This window comes from Acartia tonsa, chromosome 11, assembly GCF_053477335.1.
Source record: "Acartia tonsa isolate MP-2025a chromosome 11, ASM5347733v1, whole genome shotgun sequence".
Lineage (NCBI taxonomy): Eukaryota > Metazoa > Arthropoda > Copepoda > Calanoida > Acartiidae > Acartia > Acartia tonsa.
In genome coordinates, this window is record NC_137270.1 from 42484347 (window position 1) to 42512047 (window position 27701).

At 37.1% G+C, this 27701-nt stretch overlaps 2 protein-coding genes across 7 annotated transcripts; one reads left to right on the forward strand and one right to left on the reverse strand.

Moving 5' to 3' along the window:
• LOC145332460 (uncharacterized) lies at nt 1–3535 on the forward strand. Its single transcript, XM_080177455.1, has 5 exons — nt 1–252; nt 1015–1042; nt 1806–1840; nt 2192–2263; nt 2899–3535. The coding sequence occupies exons 1-5, from the start codon at nt 39–41 to the stop codon at nt 2961–2963; spliced, it is 414 nt and encodes a 137-aa protein (XP_080033581.1). The 5' UTR covers nt 1–38; the 3' UTR covers nt 2964–3535.
• Polr1C (RNA polymerase I and III subunit C) lies at nt 3488–27430 on the reverse strand. 6 transcript variants are annotated; one of them, XM_080177448.1, is made up of 12 exons: nt 27266–27430; nt 26226–26264; nt 25550–25690; nt 21058–21132; nt 7978–8039; nt 7370–7451; nt 6572–6670; nt 5811–5917; nt 5344–5427; nt 4928–4973; nt 4457–4537; nt 3488–3617 (listed from the first exon to the last, which is right to left on the reverse strand). In XM_080177448.1, exons 1-12 carry the CDS (start codon nt 27428–27430, stop codon nt 3540–3542), a joined length of 1059 nt encoding a protein of 352 aa, XP_080033574.1. In that variant the 3' UTR covers nt 3488–3539. The 6 variants fall into 6 exon arrangements, with proteins under 6 accessions (XP_080033574.1, XP_080033576.1, XP_080033575.1 ...); XM_080177450.1 differs by lacking the exon at nt 26226–26264 and adding an exon at nt 26372–26410; XM_080177449.1 differs by lacking the exon at nt 26226–26264 and adding an exon at nt 27081–27119.
• Between the last annotated feature and the right edge of the window lie 271 nt (nt 27431–27701).

Genomic DNA, 27701 nt, shown 5'->3' on the forward strand with positions numbered 1-27701 from the left:
GTTTATTAGTTAAGCTACAGAATTATTTTCAGAAAGAAATGAGACCAATACACAGCTTTCCTCTCATGTTGTTAATAATATACTCTCACAGTTTACATATAGCATCAGCAGCAAGTGTACACAAAATGGCGGATAATGAACACAAAATGGCGTCAAGTGAACACAAGATGGCGGCAAGCGAACACAAAATGGCGGCTTTTGTTTCACCCGTGCAGCCTTTAAATAGCGGTAATAGACAGGGCAAAATGTTAGGTAAGTTTATTGTCTTGAAATTTTATTGGAATCTTTCAGCTGACTGATAGTAGATAACCAGCTGCAAAGGCATTATCAACAGCCGCCAACTTTAAAATTGCAGTCAAATAACAAAAAGTTTGTTATGCCGCTAAAATTAACCAATCACATCTTGCTTAGTAAAAAAGACATTAATAATTTTGTAGGTATTTTGTCAAGAAAACGTCCTATTGGTTCATTTTAGCAGCAGATTTATAAATTCGGTTGTTCTATCAAAGTTTAATTTACCCATTTGAAGCTTCCCAGAGCTGGATCTTTAAATCATTTTAGTGGTGAGCCAGATCTGGGTGCGCCGAATTTCCGCCAATCACATCGCGGCATTTAATAAAATGCTGTACTCTCATTGGTGGAAAGTTGGCTTACCCCGATCTGGCTCACCACTAAAATGATTTAAAGATCCAGCTCTGAATTATTTTTTTTCTGATAACAAAACTTTGAATTTCTGAACTGAAATAACACTTAAAGAGTTTTCCAAGTATGGCTTCGAAACCGATTAATATTCGTTGAATTAGAACTGTTTCTTAGCCTTACTGAAAAATCATGTATAGTATATCAGACAATTTTCCACGAATGATAAAATAAACATCATAAACTTATACCAGTTCAGTCAGCCCGGTCCTTTGGCCCCTCGGGTCTAACGAAACTGTTCGTTATCTTAAAATTTTTAATTTTAATATTCGTGGAAAGCTGCGGAAATAACTATTATAACAGTGTAACTTTTAGGTTTGGATACAGGAAATCCAGAAGCTGACAGGAATCTTCATAAAATAACTCAATATTTATGAATGCAAAGATTATCTATATTTGGGTCAGTCCATCCATACAATATTAATTTAATTAATATTTATATAGGCATGTCATAATGTGTTTGCTTGGTGATTCCTGTAGTTTGGTACAATACTTAAAGTGATAAGTCTGCAAGTCCATTTTAAATTTCTTAGTTTTGTAGAAAAAATTCCGTTAACATAATTTTTGTATTATTGATTCTTGGAATAATTTAGTAATTCTTGAAGAGCATCTCTTTAACCAAGTCTTTTTAAAAGCGAAGCTTTTCTATAATTAGGGTCGGTCAGTCCGTCCGTCACGGATAGCTTTTTTCGTTAATTTAGGCATGTTAGAATTGTCCTATCGATTTCAAGGTACGATTTAGAAAGCGTAGAAACTCTATAATCATAACAAGAATGTCCATACGTTTATTTTAAACATGTTGATTTTATACTTTTTTAACAACAAATTTTTATGTGATCTTTATCATCCAATTGGGACAACAACGTATAATGTTATAAGCGAAGCAACTCTATAATCAAGTCCTAAAAATGTAAGTATGTCCATAAACATTGTCCTGTATCAAACAGTTTTTTAATAAATTTACTTAGAATTTTACTTTGACTCTTATACATTTATATTATTATTATTCAGTTCTGACACTATACAAGTGTTAATGTCCGTTTGTCCTACCGTTTCAGTGATGTTATCCATTTCTTATGAATGATATAATATGAAGATAATTACTTCAGAGAGGCTGAAATGTGGATCATGGCATTAATAGGTAAATAAATTTTGATATAAGAAAGAATAACAACATGAATTAAAGACAAAGATCATAAGGGATAAAACAATGGATGATGAATTGATGTAGATTTCCAATGCTAGTTTGAAAAAATCAATATTTTACAAATCAGAGAACTTGTTGATAAAACTTTGGGTACAACTATAATTTACAGTTGTTGTAACATCCCCTTAAAAAACAAATATGGCAATTCTAATCAGTGATATCGGATATTTGGATTAGAATTTTCACAAAATAGGGGTGGGGATGGGGTAAAAGTAGGGTATAGTCTTAATAGCCAGCTGGAAGAACTATTTTACTGTAGTGCCTATCGATTTTGTTTTTTTCAAGGTGCTATGGCTGCGGCGGCTCCCCTGGCCTTCCTGAATCCTGGACTAGGCTTCAAGAGGAAGAGAAGTGCAGGTATATACCTAATAATCAGGCATCTAAAGGGATAAAACAATAGCCGATAAATTGATGTACATTCTCAATGATGAAACACAAAATTACCCCATGTGTAGATTACAATAAGTGGTTGAAACATTTGTACACTCAACTTAATGACCAACAAATAAAGATTTTTAAGCCAAAAAATATAAAAACTTTATTATAAAACATTGGGGACTAGTGTAATGAACAGTCCAATGTTTTAATTGATATTTGCTTTTTTAAGTTGTCGTTTAGTCGTATGCAGAAATTTAGGGATGGTACAATGGATCTTAAGTTGATTTTCTTTGAATTTTGATACTAGAACTAATGCAACTTTTCTTAATTTGGCTAATTTAATACACTTAGGAGACTAGCGCACAGAATGCCGTTGAATTTGTTACAATCCTAGCAGACCCAAGGTCCAAACATAATGAAAATAATCAATATGATTTCTAGCAGACAACAAAATTATTTGTATTTATTCTAATTATTATTTTTTTCAGCACAAATTCTTAAATTGAATCAATTGTCAACCCCTGAGCTTATGTTAGAATACTTTAATGTAGTGTTTTTTTCTGTCAATGATTTGTCCATGATTTCTGTAAGATAATGAATTATTCTTTTTTCAGATGAGAGTGAAACACTATTATCAAATGCTGAACAAATTTTGAATTATATCAACAATCAGTTATAAACCTTGCAAAGAAGCGTAGCTACTCTGTAACTGGAACATGGTTGTTCGTCCAGGATCAAGAAAAAGTAGTAGTAGTCGTTACACATTCTAAGCAGTTTTTTGTGTGACAGACAGTATCAACAATACAAATAAACTCACACCTAACTTGTGTATGTAATAGTTAATTATCGCATTGTATTAAGACAGTTTTCTGCGAATATTAAAATAAAAAATTATAAGATCCAAACTAGTTTTGTTCTCCCTGTAGGTTTTAATTCTATGATTTTTATTCTAATATTCATGTAAATGGCTGTGTTACGATGCTATAAATGATTTTTCAGTGTGATAAAAAAAGTTGTAACCCAGTGGATATTTATCGCTTTGCAAACCATTCTGGAAAATACTTCACAGTTATGTTTTTATCAAAATATTGTTAGCTTATTAATGCTGCGCTATTTATGGACATAATTGTCTTATTTAATTTCAAAATGTTTAATTGTGATTGACTAGTCTTCCAAGTGTAATAAATTAAAACAATATATGTATGATAAATAAAAAAATATATTTAGAAAAAAATAAAAATGTAAAAAAAATACATTATACTTTTTGGTGTGAATCCATTTCATTAATGAAAAAATCACATTTTTCTATCAGAATGTCCAAGGCCATAACCACCTGAAAAAGAAAGAAAATTGTAAATAAGCCATGCTTCAATGTATTTGGAGCAAGGACGAGTACGTCCATTATGAAAATTAATTAAGAAATTGCAAATTCTGTTAAGGGGGGGGGGGGAAGTTTGTACAGTTACAGGAAATGAAAATTCAGTATCAAATTTTGCCCTGGCCGTTTGGGCTTGTTTTTATGGTTATCAACCTAATTCTTTTTGTAAACTCTCTTATATGATTGAATCTACCTGTAAAACTTTGAAAATTGAATTTTGGGACTTTCCTTCTAGAGGCTAGTGGGACAAAAGACCCCCCCAAACATTAAATTTTAAGTTCCAATCATATAAGTTGATTACTATAAAAACAAGCCCAAACGGCCAGGACAAAATTTGATACTGAATTTTCATTTCCTATAACTGTACAAACTCCCCCCCCCCCCCTTCAGCGAAGCTACTTAACAATAAACTTTGTGGGTTTGTCTATCAGTTACTCTAAGAGGAAAAAATTGATTTTATCGGCTGCTGTTTAAAATAGACCTTTGCAAAGATACCCCTCACCAATGACCAATGAACATACGGTATACAACTTACTTGATGCGTCAAAAGACATATTTAGTATATACTAGGTTTCGTTTTTTTCTCTATTATTTCATATCCTCCTTTTATATTTCGATTTCTATTCTTTTGACTGCTTTATATCTGGTCTATAACTCACATTGTCCATAAATTTATTTGTTCTTCTCTGCTTCTCATAGATTATGTCCCCTTTTAACAGGTTTTAAACCGAACAAACAAGCAATAGACAAAAGTAAATTAAAGCGCATCTATGCTCTTAATAAAAAAAACTTACTAAATCTGTAGATTTGACAGCACCAGTAGATTCAACATTGAAAATAAAATGATCCTTCTTCTTCTCAAGTGTTACTGCATCCTAAATATAATAATGATAATAGTTATTTTCGTATAGATAAGAACCGGTTCTAATCCAACGGATAATAATCGGTTTCGAATGAATACGAGAAAGAATTTTTTACTGATCTTAAATTTTTTCTCATAGCTAAATACAACTACGTTTAGAAGTTCCCTTGAGATTAAATCAAGACATTTTTTACAGCTTTGATAGTCCTTTAGTAACTAAAAACTGTAGAAATAAAGGAATACTTTCGTCAATCAATCAAGTTGTTAGTTATGCAACTACGCGTCTTTAAATATTTAATAAGCAACAGGTTTACTTTGAAATAATTAAAAATTTTCTTTGGTAAATAAAGTCAAATTCCCACAATTACAAATTTTCTCCAAAATCTGTAAAACAGCTGTTTACCTTAAGATCTTCGTGTCTGAAAATATTTCTGCTGCACATGTCATTCCTAAAATATGTTTAGAAACTTAAGTAATGCACTTTTCAAAGTAAGGGCAGGGGTGTACTGTATAATCATATTCTGCACAAATTTTTTTCCAGATTGCAAAAAATATCCTCCCCTCCCCCCCCCCCCCCAAAAAAAAACCAGTTTTCCCCAAGGAGAAAAAATGGTATAGCTAATGAAGTAGCTACGCCAGAGCCTTACATATAGGACACTGAAGATAATCTCTACAAGTATACCCAAGTAATAACTTCATTTATTAATTGTAAATTGCCTAATTAAAATCTTAACTCTGCCTCGTGAAATATTGTTGCCTCGCTGCGCTCCTTATTACCTATTATTAAAATTGTTCTTGATAAATGAAAGTTAATCATACCTGGAGTCGACTACAACAGCCTTTTTCCTGCCATCCTGCGTAGGCTCCAGCTGGATTACTCCAGGTGTAAATGATTTCAACAACCTACAAAAACATTAAGATTAAATATTTAGTGCTTATATGGACTTCAAACTTTTAAACAATAAATAATCAGGGAGGGAGGGGACAATGAGCTGTTAATTACACTAGTCCTAAGTTTTATAATTTGAGTGTTTAAATGTTTTAATCACTAATTTTAATTGTAGAGAAGGTTTATTTTGTGTATCATCATTGGGGATGTCCATCCATTTATTGGCCATTGTCTCATCCCTTTAGATCCCTGATAAATAATTATGCTGGTTCCTATGTTTTAAAAACGTTCTCTAATTTGTTGACTTAAAACTTATGGACCATTGAAGCATTACAGAAGGACCAGTCTCAAACACGTATATTATAGAGTAGCTTCGCTACTTAAATAAGATGTAAACCTCATGGCATCATCGTCGTAAACGTCTCTGTTGATTGTAATTTCTGGATGTAATCTGTAGAAAGCTGTGGCAACTGGAGAAAATTTGGCATGGTCTCTTCCAACCCCCTAGCGAGCAAATTTTGAATTAATATTTGGATAAAATCAGGATATTTGTATGGGAAAGTGGAGAAAATTTAGCATAGTCTCTTCCAACCCCTTAGCGAGCAAGTTTTAAATTAATATTTAGATAAAATCTGGTCATTTGTGTGGGAAAGTATCTACTAACCCCTCAGCGCGTAAAATATGAATAATAATTAGATAAAATCTGTCAATTTGAGTGGCACCTGGGGAAAATTTGGAATGGTTTCTTCTAATCCCCTAGCGAGCAAAAAGTGAATTAGTATTTGGATTTTCCTTGCCATGTTCTAGACTAGGTAAAAATATTGGTAAAGTCTCTTTTGTAACAGAAAAAAATATTTTGAGTTACACTTTAAATCTAATAGCAAGAAAAATATGAATTATTATTTGAGTATATTCCTATTTTGGTCAATTTAAACCTACTAGCAAATACAATTAAAAGTTCAAAGTGTTATTTTAGTGGGGAAAGGGGAAAAGTTTGATTATTTTATATTTGGTATAGCCCCGCTTGGTTAGGGTTCAGGGACCCCCGCAGAAATTAAGTATAGGAAAAATTTAACCCCCCCCCCCCCCATATATTCAATATATTTTTTTGAATGGGGGTTTGCTCAACAGTCAATTGTGAAAAAGCACCAAAACTACCTTGACAGCAAACAGTCTCATTTCCATCTCATGTCCAGGACGGAGTTTGTTTAATAGGATATCTGTCTCCACTGGTCCAGGATCTGTCATCTTGGAGGCCTATATAATATAAATAATGAAATAGTTATTTATCGCATAGTACCTATTAAATATAAACACCTTTACGCGGGTATAAAAATGCACAATTACAGGATTAAAAACAGTTTTTTAGCCCCTAGTTGCCGAAGGCACGGGCAACCAAAAGGGCTTTAATTTTATGATTGTACATTTTTATATTCGTAAAAAATAGATATAATGCGATACGATAAATGATTTTTTTTCAGTGTGGCTGAAAACCGGTTCTTATCCACCGGATATTAATCGGTTTCGTAGCTGTACTGGATCGAATTGTAGATTCCCAATCCATGTATTAGACCAATAGAATAGTGTAAGAACAATCCATATTATTGATTAGTAAGTGTACACATTTTGGTACAAATGACAATTAGTTTTTTAAACGTCTATAAGTTCATGATCAAAGAATGAAGGAAGGAGTTTTTAAAACTTTGGATACCAATCTAATTTAACAGCCCAATTTCCCCAACCTTCCTAAATTTTATTCATATTATTCCTTAATTCATTTGGCTAACCTAAGAATAAACTTTGTTTCAGGACGAAGGGAACATTGAACTGCACAGTAAATAAATTACAACGGGATTGGGTACTTTTGTTGAATTAAGATTGTACATAAATTCATAATCCATTGTCTTATCCCTTAAGAATCCTGACTTTTTTATATTTGAGAAAAAAAATGTATACCTGTTTTCCTTTGGGTACCCATTTCATGGCACTGGTAAAAACTTTGGAGTTGATGTATGGTTCTTCTTTGTCGGGATTAGCTCTGAAAAAAATAAAGTATTTACAGAATTTTTGCTCTATCCCAATGGATATAGGTAGAATATATGTGGATATTATGACGAGGGAAAATTTGTCAATTTTGGTTGACAATAAGGACCTCATTTATTGGCCAGTTCGCTCATCCAGTTACAGGGGAGAGGATGGTGTAAAGGGGGTAGATGGGCGTATCGTTATTTTGGCCTATTGCGAGTATCGCTTAATTAGAATACTTGAAAATCTGGTTATCGATTTCACTTTGACTATTTGAGTTTTATATTTTTTATTATACAATGCAATAATAGTTAGGTATCTATCGCATCGTAATGTAGACAGCTTTCCGCGTATATCAAAATAAAAAATTTGATTAACAAGAATAAAACCAGTTTTGTTGCCCCCGAGGAGCCAAAGGCACGGGATAACAAAACTAGTAGGTATTAATTTGATTAATTTTGTTTCAATATTACTGAGAACCGGTTCTAATCCAACGGATATTAATCGGTTTTAAAACGTCATGCTGTAATTGACTATACCTGCATTTTACATGTAATGTGAATTCTAAAGTATCTTCTTCAGTGCCTTCATCTTCTGCGTTCTAGACAGAGCTTTCTTTTAGTCTTTGTTGAGAGGGATCTTATGGGATAATACAATTGACGATAAATTGATATACACAAATCTATAACCCGTTAAAATTAAAATTATTGGTAGCAAATTTTAGACACAAATAGTTTTGAAACAAGTAATTAAAATTAAATAAAAGTAGCCAAAGTTTTAGAGCCAACGAATAGGAATTATTTCTGTCTCCTGATTATGATTATCCGACTTATAAAATAATGTTGTATTAAGATCACTGGGAATTTAACTAGATAGAGAATCTACTACACGAAATATTCAGCCCTCTATTTCTAATAGAAGCTGATAAAAAAATATTTTTAGAGAGATGGAATGATAAGCATGATAATACCATAAGTAGTTATCATAACATTACTGGCAGACAGACGGACAAAAGGCTAGAAATCAACCTTATTAGACGTTCACTCAAAGCCCAAAAATAATGGATTTAAAAGTGTATTAAACTGTATATAAGACATTTGCGGATATATTGATACCATTAATTTGCCTCTTAGATAAAAAAAAGTATGTTTTTTTAATATTTTTCTCTTGCTACAAATCAAATTTCAAATTTGAGTCACCAAAAATGCTAAACTAATTTTTGCTCTAGAAGAATCATTTTATGGAGTTAGAAAGTGCTTAATACCTCATTTTAATTGCCTGGCATTGCTTTATAATGTACAGGTAATGACTTGGTTGTTTATAGAATAGTTGACTAAAAAATCGAGGTTTTGTGATAAACCCACTTTTGTTGTTGCTCCATAACTGATATTTTTTTTCTAAATTTTTTGGCTGTAAAGAAGCTTATATATTCATATAACATCCACCTAAATTTGACTTTTGATATATTATTTATAACATCACCAGAAGGAATTGAATTTTGGAAAAAAAATATCAATTTATATTTTACACTATTATGCATTGTTCTTGTTCTTGTTTCTAAAAAATATTTATATTATTAAAAAGAGAATTATTTAACGCTTCTATAGGTATGTTTATCATTTTTCTAGGCTAAATATAACTATAATTACACCATTTTAAAGTTAAACATCATAACATATAAACTCACTTATTGAATCGGTCTGTATTATTAAGCTGGCAACTCTTAAAACAGCTGCATTTCATTATTCTATTATATAAAGTAGTAAGCTTTTTTGTCTGTAGCTTAAGATTTAGATAAGGTTTTAGGCTATTTTACTAATTTCCTTACTTTTTTAAATTCAGATATCCTAGATCCTTGGAGCGCAGCTGCTAGTAAACAAACAAGGAAAACGATTCGTGAATAATTGATTTACTATTTTAATAACATTTTTATAATTTGTTTATGTGTTTATCCATGCCATGGTTAGCTCTTTTTGTTAATTCAGGCGTGTTAGAATCCTATTATATAAAGTAGTAAGCCTTTTTGTCTGTCCTGAAGGATCTCGCTAACCGCTGAACCGATATTATTCTCCTTTACAGTGAAGTTTCTTATAGGTCCTGGGAAGGTTTTAAACTATTTTTGGGGAGGGTGTCTTCAGCTCCCCCCCCCCCTCAAAAAAATAAATATATTTTTTACTCTTTTAAAACTCAAATTTAAAATGGGATGAGGTCGACTTTTCACCTCCCTACTTAAGTGCCCCTAGAGGCTTCTAGAGGGCGTAGCCGCTAGTTAATCTTATAGCAGTTAGGTACTTAGCAACTTTACAATCATTACTTCATGTAAAGGGACGTCCAGGTGGGAGTGGGGGGGGGGTGTAGGTGGTTAAGGGTTACTAATTTATTTGGGACAACCCCATAATTTTTAAATTTATAACTTTTAACCTCCGCCCCCCCCCCCCCAAAAAAAAATATAAAAAGCTTAAACATCCTTTCCTCTATGATATAAAGATTACCCCACAAAATGAACATGGGGGTGCCCAAATTTAGATATTTCCCCCAAATCAAAAAGCTTGTACGTCCTTGATTATGTAAGCTCATTTAAAACATACTGAAATCAATTTGTGTACAATGATTATCCTATTCATCTGTTTTTAAAAGCGAAGCTTTTCTATAATTAGGGTCGGTCCGTCCGTCCGTACGTCCGTCCGTCTGTCCGTCACGGATAGCTTTTTTCGTTAATTTAGACATGTTAGAATTGTCCTATCAATTTCAAATTTTGCATGGTGATTCCTTTAGTAGTTAGGTACGATTTAGAAAGCGTAGCAACTCTATAATCATTACCAAAATGTCCGTACGTCCATTTTAAACATGTTGATTTTATTAGGGTCGGTCCGTCCGTCCGTACGTCCGTCCGTCCGTCCGTCACGGATAGCTTTTTTCGTTAATTTAGACATGTTAGAATTGTCCTATCAATTTCAAATTTTGCATGGTGATTCCTTTAGTAGTTAGGTACGATTTAGAAAGCGTAGCAACTCTATAATCATTACCAAAATGTCCGTACGTCCATTTTAAACATGTTGATTTTTTTACTTTTTTAAATAGTTTTTTTTCGTTAATTTAGGCATGTTAGAATTGTCCTATCGATTTCAAATTTTGCATGGTGATTCCTTTAGTAGTTTGGTACGAGTTAGAAAGCGTAGCAACTCTATAATCATTACCAAAATGTCCGTACGTCCATTTTAAACATGTTGATTTTTTTTTACATTTTTAACAACAAATTTGTATGTGACCTAATTATCCGATTGGTCTGATTTTTGGTATACTGATTCCTGGGACAACAAAGTACAATATTATAAGCAAAACAACTCTATAATCAAGTCCTAAAAATGTAAGTATGTCCATAATCATTATCCTGTATCAAGCAGTTTTTCAACAAATTTACTTACAATTATGCTTTGACCCTTATACATTCGCATTCTGATTATTCAGTTCTGACATTATACAAGTGTTAATGTCCGTTTGTCCTACCGTTTCAGAGCTTCGCTTTTATGGATGTTGTCATCCTTGTTTAGTAGCAAAGATGCTCTATAATTCAAAATATCCCTCCGTCCGTTGTCTGTCCATTCATCTGTATGTCTGTCCATTGGTATGTCTGTCTGTTCATCTGTTCGTCTGTCAGAAAGGGGGATAACGTGATTTTCTCGTCATCTATAAAAGATAGAAGGCTGAAATTTTCATGGATTGAATATTCTCTCTCTCTCTATCGATACTCCATATTTTCATCAAGTTTCATTAGGATTTTTCAATAAACTGGGGTGGGCTATATCAATTCCTACATTTCAAGTTTTCATGATTTTCTCTACTCCTATTCAAGATAGATGGTTGAAATTTTCAGGGATTGAAAACTTTGATATTCTGCATAATTTTATCAAGTTTTATTGAGATTTACTTATTGGAGTCCTACCCCAAACGTAGGAGTCCCAAATGTTGGAGTGGACAAACGCAGGAGTCCCAAACATCAGAGTAAAACGTAGGAATGGGACAAACATCAGAATGGACAAACGTCAAGGTGGACAAATGTTGGAGTGGACAAATGTTAGAGTGGACATTGCTTAAAGAAAAACCTAGGAGTGTCTGCTATTTTAATAATATGACAATTTTGAATCTTTTTATACCCCTGTCTATAAAAATAATGACTATGGCCACAGCGCTCGGCCCCCTGGCCTAACCTAACCTAACTAAGAAAATTAACTGGACGAAGGGGGGGGGGCTTGGTTTATATAAAAAAAATTCAAAATTGAAATAAGAATTAAAAATTTAAAAAATAGTTTGGGATGTCCTGTGTTTGTCCACTCCGACATTTGTCCCAAAAATCCTGCGTTTGTCCACTCCAATGTTTGTCCCACTCCTACGTTTGTTTCACTCCTACATTTGGGACTCCTACATTTGGCATGGAACCGATTATTGGTTGGGGTGCTAGTTTGATTCCTAGATTGTTAAGTTTTCCTGATTTTCTTTACTCCTATTCAAAAAATTTAAAGAGGCTGGGTTTATACCACCAATAATATATTAATGGGGGTGATTACCCCCATCCCCCAAAAAAATTACACTTTTACAGGCACCCCCCCCCCTGGATATCTCTGCACTCTCCCTTGTAGTGACTAGGTCAACTTCATGGTCTCTGGAAGCCCATTCAGTTATAAGAAGTTAACATTATGAGAGCACTCTTATAGCATCCACTCTATCATAGACGTCCAAGGGGGGAGGGTAAAGTGGCGATTACCCCCCCCCAACCGAATTTTTCATTTACCCTCCCCCCTCATTTAATATTTACCCGTACCCCCAACCATTTAAGAGGGGGTATTTACCCCCCCCAAACAATTTTGGGGGGGTAAATACCTCCCCCAAAATAAAAAAATTTTGTGCTTCGCGCATTTACTAATTATTTAATTAAATTTGGATCTACTGCAGTTCACGGTAAAATATTGCTGGTAACGAATATTGCTAAAAATTTATGAATTTTAAAGGCTGCTAGCTGCCAAACGGCTGAACGTACAGATCATACCCGCGCACCATTTTAAGCGGCATAAGAAGGCCTAAAAATAATCTGGAATGGCCAAAATCCAATGATGCACAGGGAAAGCTTCACTTAAGAAATACCGCGTAAAATAGGTCTTTTTCGCGCATTTCTCTGCACTGCGAGAAAATTATGCATTATTGATTTAAGGCTATTCCAGATTATATGTAGGCCCTCTTATGTCGCTTAAAACAGTGTGCGGGCATGATCTTTACGTTCAGCCGTTTGGCAGCTAGCAGCCTTTAAAATTCGTAAATTTTTAGCAATATTCGTTACCAGCAATATTTTACCGTGAACTGCAGTAGATCCTTAAATTTAAATTTCTCCCCCTCAAAAATTTTACCCCAAGGGTAAATTTTGGGTGGGGTAAACAAAATTTCCCCTGCCAACAGATTTCTGGAGGGGGAATTACCCCCCAAAAGCAAATTTTACCCCCAGGGTAAAAATTTTGGGGGGGGAAAAAAATTTGCAACGTGCTTCGCGCGCCATTTTACCCCCCCCCCAAACCGAATTACCCCCCCTTGCAAAAATTTTACCCCCCCCCCAAAAAAAACAAGCTTGTATGTCTATGATCTCTATTAGCATTACATGTGTAATGCATTATAGACAGACATATAGATATTGTGAGGGATCCTACACTTTCTAACACCTTGTTTTGCATGGTAAAAATAGTTCTTGATATTGACATTTTTTTTAAAAATTACAATAACTTGAATATTGTGGTATTCGGCAACCGTGAGCCATGCCTATGGCAACCCTGACCGGGGTTCGGGGAAGGGCCAAAGGCCCTCCCCCAAGTCCTGGGGAAGGGGTCTACCGACCCCCTCCCTATGCCTAAAATTAATGATTGATTCTGACAGCCTTATTATGGTTAAGCTGTATTGTTAATTCCCCCCACCCTTTCCAGGGATGGGGGATCATTATTGCCCAAACTGACTATTGTATATGTATTATATTGCTTTTATTTATGATTATTTATTCCTATCTGTGTAGCTATTGTTTGTTGTATATAACTTTAGTAATCCTTAGACCTTCAATAAAGGAACAACTTAATAGACCCTGTTTATTATTTAGTGATTGCTAGAGAAGCGTAGCTTCTCTATAGTATAGGTGTCCACGTCTGTTCACACTGCCATAGTCATTTGAACTCTGGTGTCTGCCATTTATCCTAGGCGGATACCACAACTTTTGGTGACAGCTGTGTGAGATTACGGCAAACCACAAGTGTAGAGCAGACGCGCAGCTGAGGCTAAGGTACTCCCAGCAGTGAAACTGGCAAAACTGACACAAGCAACCTGAATTACCCACCCTGGATAGCAAGGTCTAACTCTGCATCCGGCAGTTGTGGAAGCGAAATCTAGCGAGATCGGACGAGAGACTGCGGAGAGCAGCGAAACTTGACGGAGAACCGCGAGAAGCGCCGACATCTAACGGAGAATTAAGCGCTCAAGGGCTGAAACAGGCCTGCGGACGGGCTGAAACAGGCCAACTAAGTGTGAACGACTGAAAATAGGCCAACATTTACTGCAAGAGATAGCAGGATTCGAACCAGCGGCGCTGCAGGATGGGACATTCCCTGCCGCCACCAGCTGGATTCGGATACACGGCGCTGCAGGACGGGACATTCCCTGCCGCCGACAGGCTGAAACAAGCCAAATAGCTGCGAGCTGCGAGCAAACATACGAGTGTAGTGTACCAAGCAGAGGAAACTACGTCAACTCCAAGTATCCTGAGAGGCTACAGCGCAGCCACCCATCTAGAAAAGCAGATATTATATCACATTGTAGGGATTACCACCCTAGTGTGAAGGCTGAACAATAGATTTATGAGCAAGGATTGGTAAACAATTTGTTGTGTATTGTGATAAAAACTAAAAATAGAACAGGCTTGGTAAGCAAATCTGTTGTGTATTGTGATAAGGCCAAAAATAGAATCTAGATGTAATATAACAATGCATTGATAAACAATCTAACCACCCAAGCCTCCAGCACAACAAATACACCCCTTATTCCAGAGGAAAGGGAGGGGCCCACCATCCATTGAAGACAATACAATCGAGGTGACATAACAATAAGCCCAGGATTAAGGAAAAGGGCACAATTACCTCACCACACAGTTACCTCAAACCCACAGCACTCCCCCCTCTCCACAGGGGGAACGGACGGTCCCCTCACGCGCTTCCCCCCTCCTACCCACACTTGACTAAGTCCGTCCACGGTGTGGAGATAGCGACCGGGAGAACAGAGCGCCATTTACAGGTCGCGCAGCAGAGTTCGGGACGCATAACAAAATTCAACGGACGAATAAGACAAAGCGGACCAATGAGAGAGCGGGTTGAGGGATAAGTGCGCGTTTTACCTGTGTGCGCGGATTTGACGGTGCGTAAGCGCATTGCAAGGAAAGGATATTTCACGCACACACACACACACAGGAGCGGAGCTACTCCATAGCATCTAACAGAGATATTTTTAGAAAACAAGACTTACAAGCTTCTCCCTCCTATCTATAGTGTGATAAAGGAAAACCCAATCAGTTCCTGACAGCAGTTCAGACCCTCAACAGCTATCTACCCCTACCAGCCTACTCTACAACTCAGAAAAAACTAGTGACAAGTACATCTAAGTTACATCCTTGTAGTTAAACTACCAACCTAGTGATAAACAGTGTTGGCTGCTAGGCTAGAAAGCCTCAAGTGTAAACCATTTATAGTATTGACTTAAAACTTCGTGTCCCGCCGCTGAACCGTTGACCCGATGGAGCAGCCGCAAGCACCAGGAGGCGACCAAGCCCAAGGATGGCTCCAGGATGATCCCCAACCGGCTCCAGCCGAGTACCGCAAGCTGATGCTGAGTAACCTGCCGGAGTATAGAGGACCGCCCAAGCAATCCTGGAGTTCCCACATCCGCAGACTCGAGATGTCATGGGCGGCTTACCGCGTGCCTCCCCATGACACACTAAACCGCCGCAACGCCCTCTTACTGTCACTGGTGGGGCAAGCGGCGGAGATGGCCTCTCATCTGTTTGGCGAAGCAGGCCAAGCCTTGACATACGAACAAGTCAAGGCCGAGTGTGAAATGTTATTTCGTCCAGCCTTTGAATCCCAGACTTAGAAGCAAGCCTTCAGGGATTACAGGCAACACTCGACAGAACCTATACAAGCATACATATCCACAAAGTGTGCCTTGTATAGGGAGGCCTACAGCCATGAGGACCTTGAATTGTTGATAGACGAATTAAATCGTGGCATTCGTAACGCTAATGTGAAACGTGAAATGATGAGTCATGAGATCGCCTCGGTACCTGAGTACACGAGGCGAGCCATGTTCACCGTCACAATGATTACCAAGCAGCTGAAGGAGGGTGTGTGCCTAGTGGACGCCACCGACGGGCTCACGGGATCAGCCAGCGTCCAGTTGCCCCACTACGACGAGTTGGAGCCAATGGAGATTGGCGCCTTGGCTCCGGGTCTCCACCAGATGGGGAAGGTCGCCCCAGATGACAAGACTTCAGGCCGCTGTTACCGCTGCCAAGGGAAAGGCCACCGAGCCCGAGACTGTCCGACGCCTATGGAGGTCAGCCTAGAAGAGAGACGCACCCAGCCACGCCGTGAACGTCCTGCCAAGTGCGACCGTTGCCACTATGCCGGCCATACGGCGGCCGAGTGCAGAGCCGACTGGGACCAGGTAGCCGGCCGGAGGCGCACTGCGGACAAGGGCGCTCCCCCAGGAAAGCCCAGCAGAGTAGCCAACATGGAAGGGAGCGCGCCCCCAGCAACACCGCAGCAAGCAGCCGCCCCCAACGCAGCGGGCCGAGCCGACGGAATGCCGCAGTTTGGAACCGTCCCAGCTAGAATCAACGTACTGGGAGGAGCGGCTGAACCCAACCGGGTTGGCCTGGGCTTCAGCCTCAACCACCTGGGGCTGGAGTTTGTGCAGCCCAACAACATCGCCGAGCCAGAAGTCCTGAGGCCCCAGCCCTTCAGCCTAAACATGATGGGGCCTGCCCGACCGAGCCTACCCAGCAAGAGTGGAGGGGCGCTACCCAGCGTCACTGAGACGGTGTACGGAGAGGCCCTGGCGGCCGTTGAACGAGAGGCAGGAGGCGCTAGCCAGCGCATCGGAGTCGATGTATGGGGCGCCACCCGGCGCCGCCACCTGCGATGACTGGGGGGTGCTATCCAGCGCCCCCACTCTGGTGCCTGGGGCGACAACCGTCGCCGCCACCGAGATACCTGGATCCTGGAACAAGCCAGCAGTCCCAGAGGAAGGGGTGACACCCGTCACCCCCAGGCAGCCAGCGCCACCAGCCCGTAGGGAGAGCTCAGCCATACACCATCCAGCGCCCACTGCCAGCCGAGGGAACCCAGCTGCCCATCACTTCCAGTCGAGCCAGGATAAGTTAAATTTGACAAATGTATTGTATCCAAAGCATTGTAACCCCCCAACCTTGCCTGTGCCTCCTGCACCAGAGGCTGGGGAGATTGAAATTTGGGGATATAAGGACTTGCCTGTGCCACATGCACCTGAGTTCCTAGGGCAGGGGAGGGACGTAATTCAGGGCGAGCCTGTGCCACACGCACTTCAGCCCCATGCCACTGGACATGCCATGGACAAGGGAAGGGACCCCTTGGGGCTAGGGGAGCCGACACCCAGGCAGGCGCCAGTCGCCTGTCAGTCTGTCATTGGGGAGGGTATCGGGATGCCCCGGGCACCCAAAGATAACGCTCAATGGAAATTTGTATCTAGCCAGGAGCAACCCAGCCGTGTCCAGCCCCAAGAAGCAGCCGTGGCCCGAGCCAAAGATCCCCAGCCGCGTGTGCGAGGTAGATGGCTGTCTGGTAGCTTCTAACACTGGTGGATGGTTCTGTGGGGACTACTGCTCGCAGCCGTGTGGCCTACAACTAGCTACGTCCTGGTAGGGTGGGACTGCGCCAACCCCACCCACGTCACAGCCTACAACAAGGAGAAGATGTGTGCAACGGAACCGCTACACCAGGAGGTGCCCCTGGGCCACGAGGTACATGTCCTGCAGCAAGTCAAGAATAGGGAAACAACAGGATATAGCTGTCAGCTCACCGTGTCCCAGTGGACATTTAGGTGTGGGGTATGGGGTCACCTCAAGGTGACCTCGGTCCCCACCCTCATGAGGCCAACCAAGATTGATCCAGAAACGTGCCGAGACCTGGCCAGGAACCGAGTCTGCCAGGCAAGACCCAGCCACTGACGTTCCAGCTGAACCATCCCCTGTTCTTCACCCTCGACATGGTGGGCGCCTTGGTCAACAGCCCCAAGGGGGTGGGTTGTGAAGGGGAGGACGTCCATTTCGAGGGCCAGCTGTACCGCAATGAATTAGTGCTCCAGGAACGACGGCTGCTGGTCAAGGAAGAGACCTACGTAGTGGAGGATGGACGGGTGGAGTCCCAATCTGACCACCTGACCCTAGAATGTCCCCATTCTGAGCTGTCTTGCATTACTGGGGAAGCCACCTACGTGTGGGACCACCTGGGGAGAGATTGCCCCTTGAGGCTGATCCGCAGCCTCCAGCCTAGCCTAGTGATGGATGCGTTCCTGGTTGACCATCAAGCCCAGTTCTTCATCAACATGACCACCCCCACCTCAATAGTGAACTGCGACTTTGAGGCTCATGCCACCAACCACCCAGCATTGTTCGTGGCAGCCGACTCGGCCGCGGCAGCGCTGCCCAGAGTATCGGCCAGGGATGTGGATGTCCCCCTGCAGGCCCAGATACATGCAGGTTACATTGGATTTACCCTGGAGACACGCATGAAAAGCACAGCGGCAGAAGAAGTAGCGGCCAATTGCTGGAAGCTCCAGCAACTAGACCCGGCCCACCCGGTGCGTGTCCAGGGGAGCACGTTCTCTGTGCTGAGGGGAGATGTACTGCTCCAGCTTACCTGCCAACGCAACAAATATGTTGTCCGTGAGAGCAATGAATGTTGGGACAAAGTACCAGTAGAACCCACAGGATTCGTAGACGCCGTGACAAGAGTGTATAGCGGCCATGCCACCAAGATTCCCTGCTCCTCCACCTACCCCCTAACTGTGCACGCGGAGGAAGGCTGGATAGAGCTAACCCCCGCACCTAAGAAGAGGCCACCCCCGCTGGATACGCCCAAGCAGCTGCTGACAGAACCCTTGGATGACTTTAGTTCGGGAGGCTTGTATTCGCAGGCTGAGCTGAGCCTAAAATTAATGATTGATTCTGACAGCCTTATTATGGTTAAGCTGTATTGTTAATTCCCCCCACCCTTTCCAGGGATGGGGGATCATTATTGCCCAAACTGACTATTGTATATGTATTATATTGCTTTTATTTATGATTATTTATTCCTATCTGTGTAGCTATTGTTTGTTGTATATAACTTTAGTAATCCTTAGACCTTCAATAAAGGAACAACTGAATAGACCCTGTTTATTATTTAGTGATTGCTAGAGAAGCGTAGCTTCTCTATAGTATAGGTGTCCACGTCTGTTCACACTGCCGTAGTCATTTGAACTCTGGTGTCTGCCATTTATCCTAGGCGGATACCACAATATGATGATGTTTAAAAAATGCTGAAATTATAGTTATATTAAGACTAGAAAAATTATAAACATACCTATAGAAGCGTTAAATAATTCTCTTTTTAATTATAAAAATATTTTTTAGAAACAAGAACAAGAACAATGCATAGCAGAGTAAAATATAAATTGATATTTTTTTTCAATATTCTAAAACTATCCGGGACCTATAAGAAGCTTCCATAAAACAGAGAAGTCAATAGGTACAGTAGTTATCAAAATCTTAAGCTACAGACAAAAAAGCTTACTACTTTATATAATAGAATAATGAAATACAGCTGTTTTAAGGGTTGGCAGCTTAATAATACAGACCGATTCAATAAGTGAGTTTATATGTTATGATGTTTAACTTTAAAATGGTGTAATTATAGTTATATTTAGCCTAGAAAAATGATAAACATACCTATAGAAGCGTTAAATAATTCTCTTTTTAATAATATAAATATTTTTTAGAAACAAGAACAAGAACAATGCATAACAGTGTAAAATATAAATTGAAATTTTTTTCCAAAATTCAATTCCTTCTGGTGATGTTATAAATAATATATCAAAAGTCAAATTTAGGTAAGACGAATGGTTAATGGACCCAACATGTAAAATCCTCAGAATGAAAAACTCAAGGCATCAAACTTTTAAATTTATTCAAGGTTTCGAGGGCAAAACTGCCCTCATCATCAGGAACTAAACAAAAAAATAGCAATTAAAATTTATCAAAATATGCATTTTAAGTCAATTATTACTTAATATATGTTTTAGAGGCATTTTTACATATATAAAAAAAGAATTAAAATTCCCTGTGGTTACACATTGATAACAAATAAAGTGAATAAATAGGATATATGTTGATACAAGGTTAATTAAATGCAAAGTAGGGCAGTTTAAATAACAAAATAGAATTAAATTTGAAATAAAATCTTACTTTTTTTCGTCCATGTACATTACCTATTAACAAAACACTAATTGAAACTGGCAAATTTTTGATTGATTTTTTGTAAATTTTTTGAAAGTTGGACGGTCAAATTAAACAAGTTATTAAATCATTTGCTCTAGAAAAAACTTCAGTATAGGTGCAGCTTTGCAGATCAGTCTTTAAGTAAAAGTTTGACCAAGAAAATTTTTTTTAAAAAGATGAGCAAATGTAACAAAACAAAACAAAAAAATTTTTTTATTGCAACTAGCAAAAAGGTACATAAAATTGTCATGAATTTATATTTAAACCATGTTCAACTGTCTTCTTTTCTCTTATCCAATATTTAGGTGGATGTTATATGAATATATATATCTTCTTTACAGCCAAAAAAAATTAAGAAAAAAAATATCAGTTATGGAGCAACAACAAAAGTGGGTTTATCACAAAACCTCGATTTTTTAGTCAACTATTCTATAAACAACCAAGTCATTACCTGAACATTATAAAGCAATGCCAGGCGATTAAAATAAGGTATTAAGCACTTTCTAACTCCATAAAATGATTCTTCTAGAGCAAAAATTAGTTTAGCATTTTTGGTGACTCAAATTTGAAATTTGATTTGTAGCAAGAGAAAAATATTAAAAAAACATACTTTTTTTTATCTAAGAGGCAAATTAATGGTATCAATATATCCGCAAATGTCTTATATACAGTTTAATACACTTTTAAATCCATTATTTTTGGGCTTTGAGTGAACGTCTAATAAGGTTGATTTCTAGCCAAAACAAAAAAAAGGATTTGCATAGGTCATAAAAATCAAATCTCTAGTAAAATCACTTTACTTTTGAAAAAAATGTATGACTGAAAGCGCTACTAACAGCCTACGGACAAAACAGTTTAAAGAAAGGATCCGCTTAGGTCAGAAAAATCTTTACAAAAAAATTCATAATATTTTGAGTCAAGAACGAGAAAACCACGTTTCCGCCTTAAACATGCACAGTGCACACAGGTGGACAAAGTGATTTGTAGAAGTAGTAGTTTCGCACTAAAATAGGACATAGAAAGCTATTACCTCAGGTTTCCATTTAAAAAGTCTTGGATCAGCTTTCAATGGAATTAAACCCATTCTGTGAGCTAATACTTCATCCTGAAATATATTTAAAGAATGACTATTTTATTATCTACGGGCAGCTACACCCCTAAAGGACTACAGGGTCATTTCAGTAAGGAGGGTTGAGTTGGAGGGTTCCACCCACCATATAAGATTTTAGTTTTTAAGAAAAAAAAGTATAGGTAAATTCTTTTCTCGTATTCATTCGAATCCGGTGGATAGGAACCGGTTCTCATCCATACGAAAAAACTATGTCTATCATCGTATTATAACCAGCTTTCTACGAATATAAAAATGTACAATCATAAGATTAAAACCAGTTTTTTTTAGCCCGTGCCTTCGGCACCACCTCGGGGCTAAGAAACTGGTTTTAATCTTATAATTGTTCATTCTATATCCGCGGAAAGCTGTTTATAATACGATGAAAGAAATAACTATTTATGCTGGATGTATTTCTGTGTCTGATTGATCATCTATGGTAACATATCTATTGTATTAGCATACACATATATACACACAGACCAGGTACAAGGGTTCAGCATTCTGTCAAACAGTTCTAATTAAAAATTTTTTCTTTCACTTCCTCTTTCTTGATTCCTGATTACATACTATGCTATGTAACATTACGTAGAAGTGCGATTAAAGCTTACATACAAACAGACAAACATACAAAAGATACAGATAAACAAACAACAGATTATAACTAACAGACAGACAAACATAAAACAGATTATAACTAACAGACAGTGAAACATACAACAGATTACAACTAACAAACAGATAAACATACAACAAATTACAACTAAAAGATAGACAAACATACAACAGATTACAACTAACAGACAGACAAACATACAAAAGATTAAAACTAACAGACAGGCACACAAACAAGCTATTACACCTAAAAGACAGACAAACAAACGAACAATCATAATTAACAGACAGACATTCATGACATTAAAACAAACAGACAGACAAACATACAACAGATTACAACTAACAGACAGACAAACATACAACAGATTACAACTAACAGACAGACAAACATACAACAGATTAAAACTACAGACAGACAGACAAACATAAAACGATTAAAATTAACAGACAGACATTCATGACATTAAAGCTAATAGACAGACAAACATACAACAGATTACAACTAACAGACAGACAAACATACAACAGATTATAAATAACAGACAGACAAACATACAACAGATTATAAATAACAGACAGACAAACATACAACAGATTATAAATAACAGACAGACAAACATACAACAGATTATAACTAACAGACAGTCAAACACACAAAAGATTACAACTAACAAACAGACAAACATACAACAGATTACAACTAACAGACAGACAAACATAAAACAGATTATAACTAACAGACAGACAAACATACAACAGATTACAACTAACAGACAGACAAACATATAACAGATTATAACTAACAGACAGTTAAACAAACAACAGATTACAACTAACAGACAGTTAAACAAACAACAGATTAAAACTAACAGACAAACAAACATACAACATATTACAACTAACAGACAGACAAACATACAAGAGATTATAACTAACAGACAGTTAAACACACAAAAGATAACAACAAACAGACAGACATAAAATAGATTACAATTAACAGACAGACAAACATAAAACAGACAACTAACAGACAGAAAAACAAACAACAGATTAAAACTAACAGACAAACAAACATACAATAGATTATAACTAACAGACAGACAAACATACAACAGATTATAACTAACAGACAGACAAACATACAACAGATTATAACTAACAGACAGACAAACATACAACAGATTACAACTAACAGACAGACAAACATACAACAGATTATAACTAACAGACAGACAAACATACAACAGATTAAAACTAACAGACAGGCACACAAACAAGCTATTACACCTAAAAGACACAAACAAACGAACAATCATAATTAACAGACAGACATTCATGAAATTAAAACTAACAGACAGACAAACATACAACAGATTAAAAATAACAGACTAAGCAGACAAACAAACATGTAATTTAAACAGACAGACAAACATACAACAGTTTAAAACTAACAGACAGACAAACATACAACAGATTAAAAATAACAGACTAAGCAGACAAACAAACATGTAATTTAAACAAACAGACAGACTAACATACAAAATTAAGTTGAACACTGCACTTACAAAACATTAAACTTTCACTTACGGATATGGATAAAATTCAACAAAATTTGTTTGTCTGTCAGTTACTTTATATCTCTGAAACGGCCAAGTTGTCAATTGCAGCTTTGCATATAACCTTAGAATGTTTCAAGCTATTCTAAGGTTTAAGATGCTAAGGGCACATCCATTATTGACTAAATGAAGTAGTTTTTTTTTTGCTTTTTGTTTAAGATCTTAGAAACCGATAAAACTCTTTGTGTTAAGGAAGCCTCATTTGAGTTCGGGGATGGTTTTAGGCTATTTAACTGTCCTCCCTCCTTTAAATTATAGGGACGCAGCCGCCGATAAATAACAAAGCAATGAAATAAGTGGAGTATACTCTAATCTATTGTAAGTCTTTCTACGTATTTATTTTATTCTATATCCTTATCTCAATTTATGATTACATAGGAAAACTTCCACGAAACAAAACACACAAACATGCACTATAAAGTATTAATGCAATTTTACACACATACCCACACACACCTACATACACACACACACAATTATACACAAAACATGAAGTACATTTAAATAACTTTATACTCAGAGTTAAGGTTATTTTCAAAAACAGCTGATTTTCACACATAGAAAAATTTAAATACCTTTTTAAGAAAAATAATTTTTTTTTGGCTTTTAAACTTTTGGACTGTTTACATACTAAATAAGCTAGACTACGTAAACACTGTAGTCTATACTACTTGGATACTATACATACAGTCTAGATTAAAGGAATCTTAAAGAGTCATGACTGTGTAGATACTATAGAGATTGCGTAGGCACTGTATTTTTAATCATTAAGTTGCTGTCGGACAGACAAACCATTTTATAAGAGTAAATTTTTTTCTTAATGTTATTTTGCTATGTAAACTTTTGGTTGAAACGTATGACCACCCTAGAATGTTGAACTCCCTTCCTATGTTCTGATATCCTTGTATAAATTTGGAAATATGTACTCTGTTTTTACACTATGCATACTTTCTGTTTGTTAACAACGAAGATTTTCTGCATAAAGGAACGTTACGTCTGTCCGTCCGTAATGCTTAATTCTGATCGTTTATAAGTAGTGTTATAATCGTTCTAACGATTTAAAACCTTGCATTAATATTATTTTAACAATTAAATATGTAGACCTAATAGCATAACTATTCTATTATTTTTACCAAAAGGTCTGTAAGTCCATATCAAACAAGTTGTTGAAGCACTTGTAAAATTAACTTGGTTTTAAAAATGATGATTTCTATAGAGTTTTTTTTAAATGATGCAATTTAATGATTACCATTGAACTGATGTCTAATTTTATAAGCTTTGCTTTTAAGAATGTTGTCATTCTTGTTAGTAAGCCTTACTGTATGTTTGTGTGTCAAACTTTACAAAGTGCAACTTCTAATATTAGAAGTTCAGCTTCGCTATATCAATGGTTTGTTGTCCGATCGTCTTTCCATTGTGTCATAATAAGTTATGAACACTGCTTTACTATAAGTATACCATCCTTCTATATAAAGTTTTTGGTTTGTTTGTCTTTTAAGATCTAATTAACTGCTGACTGAACCTATGGAGTACTTTATAAAGGTCATTGGAATTATGTTTATATTTCTGTCTTGGGAAAGTTTTAGGTAATTTTTCTGTTCCATTCCCTCTTTGAATTAGAGAAGAAAAAAAAGAATCGGGCTGATTTAAAACAATTTTTCAGTCCCCTCTTTCTTCGAATTTAATTACCCAAGATACTCTAGTGGAGCAGCCGTTGGATAAATACATAAAGATAAGAAAAAACGGTACTACGTCAAACACTAGATACGTCAAACAATAGAAAAAAAACATTAAACTGTTAAACAACAGAATACATAACTTTTTTTCTATTTTTTTTAAACAACAAGTTTGACTGCCAACTGTCATTTAAACACTGCAATATTATGCCCATAGCTGCGCTACATTTTACAAATGTACTTAATTACAGGGATCTAAAGGGATAAGACAATGGCCGATAAATTGATGTACATCCCCAATTATGATACTCAAAATTACCTCTTTTGTAGATTAGAATACGTGGTTGAAACGTTTAAACACTTAATAAACCGACCAATCAAAATTCACTATGTCCCAAAAGTTAATAAGCCAAACGAATAAGAATAGGTTAATATAAAACTTTAAGGACTAGTGTAATAAACAGCCCATTGTTACCCCCCCCCCCCTCTCTCTGACTTGGTTACCTGCATAACACTAGTATTCTGGTACAGATGGACCTTCTCAATGGCCATGGTGGGAACATCTGACAACAGGATACGCCGGACAGCATTCGCTATGGAGGGATCGTAGCCGATCATGTCGAACTCGAGAAACATTCCATTATCCTAAACAGATATATTTAAAAGTTTTATACCTTTGAAGACTAAATATCAGGGGTCTTCAGGGGATGAGACAATGGACGATAATTCCAAATGATGATAAACAAAATTACCCCATCTGTAGATTTAAATTGTTGGTGGAAAAGCTTTTAAGCCAGCGAAAAGAGGCATGTATTAAAACCGTGTCAAACTTATGGTATCAGTAGGTAATTTACAGTCAAATGACTCCTACCTCCCTGTGTAACCATAACTGGTAGTAACACTTGATAGAGTGGGTGTTTTATGATAACGCGTAATTTACAGTCTGACGGAAATACTTTGGTTAAAGAGTAGCTGCGCTATAGATAAGCCAGTAATACATTCCATTCCAGCAGTGAAGATTATTTGTTGCATCGTAATATAGACAGTTTTCCGCATACAATGAAAGAAAAACTTGTAGAATTCCAGTATTGTATATCAAAGGGGACCGATAGCCAGGAACAACCAGTTTTAATCCAGCGGAAATGAATCGGATTCGGATCTATTAAAAAATAGCACTTACGTCTTCTTTAATGATCTCTACTTTATAATTAGCCTCTGCCTGTTTCCCCCCGCCATAATGTACAGCAATGTTAAAATCTGGCTAAAAACCGGTTTTAATCCAGCGGAAATGAATCGGATTCGGATCTATTAAGATATAGCACTTACGTCTTCTTTAATGATCTCTACTTTATAATTAGCCTCTGCCTGTTTCCCCCCGCCATAATGTACAGCAATGTTAAAATCTGGCTAAAAACCGGTTTTAATCCAGCGGAAATGAATCGGATTCGTATCTATTAAGGAATAGCACTTACTTCTTCTTTAATGATATCTACTTTATAATTAGCCTCTGCCTGTTTTCCCCCGCCATAATGTCCAGCAATGTTAAAATCTGGCTAAAAACCGGTTTTAAACCAGTGGAAATGAATCGGATTCGGATCTATTAAGGAATAGCACTTACGTCTTCTTTAATGATCTCTACTTTATAATTAGTCTCCGCCTGTTGTCCCCTGACATATTGTCCAGCAATGTTAAAATCTGGCTAAAAACCGGTTTTAATCCAGGGGAATGATTCGGATCTATTAAGGAATAGCACTTACGTCTTCTTTAATGATCTGTACTTTATAGTTATTCTCCGCCTGTTGTCCCCTGACATATTGTCCAGCAATGTTAAAATCTGGCTAAAAACCGGTTTTAATCCAGGGGAATGATTCGGATCTATTAAGGAATAGCACTTACGTCTTCTTTAATGATCTGTACTTTATAGTTATTCTCCGCCTGTTGTCCCCTGACATATTGTCCAGCAATGTTAAAATCTGGCTAAAAACCGGTTTTAATCCAGGGGAATGATTCGGATCTATTAAGGAATAAAACTTACGTCTACTTTAATGATCTCTACTTTATAATTAGCCTCTGCCTGTTTCCCCCCGCCATAATGTCCAGCAATGTTAAAATCTGGCTAAAAACCGGTTTTAATCCAGGGGAAATGAATCGGTTTTGGATCTATTAAGGAATAAAACTTACGTCTTCTTTAATGATCTGTACTTTATAATTAGTCTCTGCCTGTTTCCCCCCGCCATAATGTCCAGCAATGTTATAATCAGAAGTGTTCACTATCTCAAACTCTTTCAGAGTTAACCGGGATTTCGAGTTGAAGGAAAATTCTGCCATTTTATTTGTCTGAAATTTAGTTAGGTATAAATTTTTTTTGTTAATACATATATACATACATGAACGTTAAAGAAAACAGGATTATATTTCATAAAAACTGATGCCTTTTAAATTAACTAAAAAATTAATAACGTCTTTATAAATCATTTTCCAATATGGCTTCTAAATTGATTAAAATTCGCTTGATAAGAACCGGTTCTCAGCAATACTGAAAAATCATGTATAGCCTCGGATTATAAAAATTTTTCACGCATATTAAAATAAAAATCATAAAATTAATACCTATCAGTTTTAATATCATAATTTTTAATTTCAATATTCGCGGAAA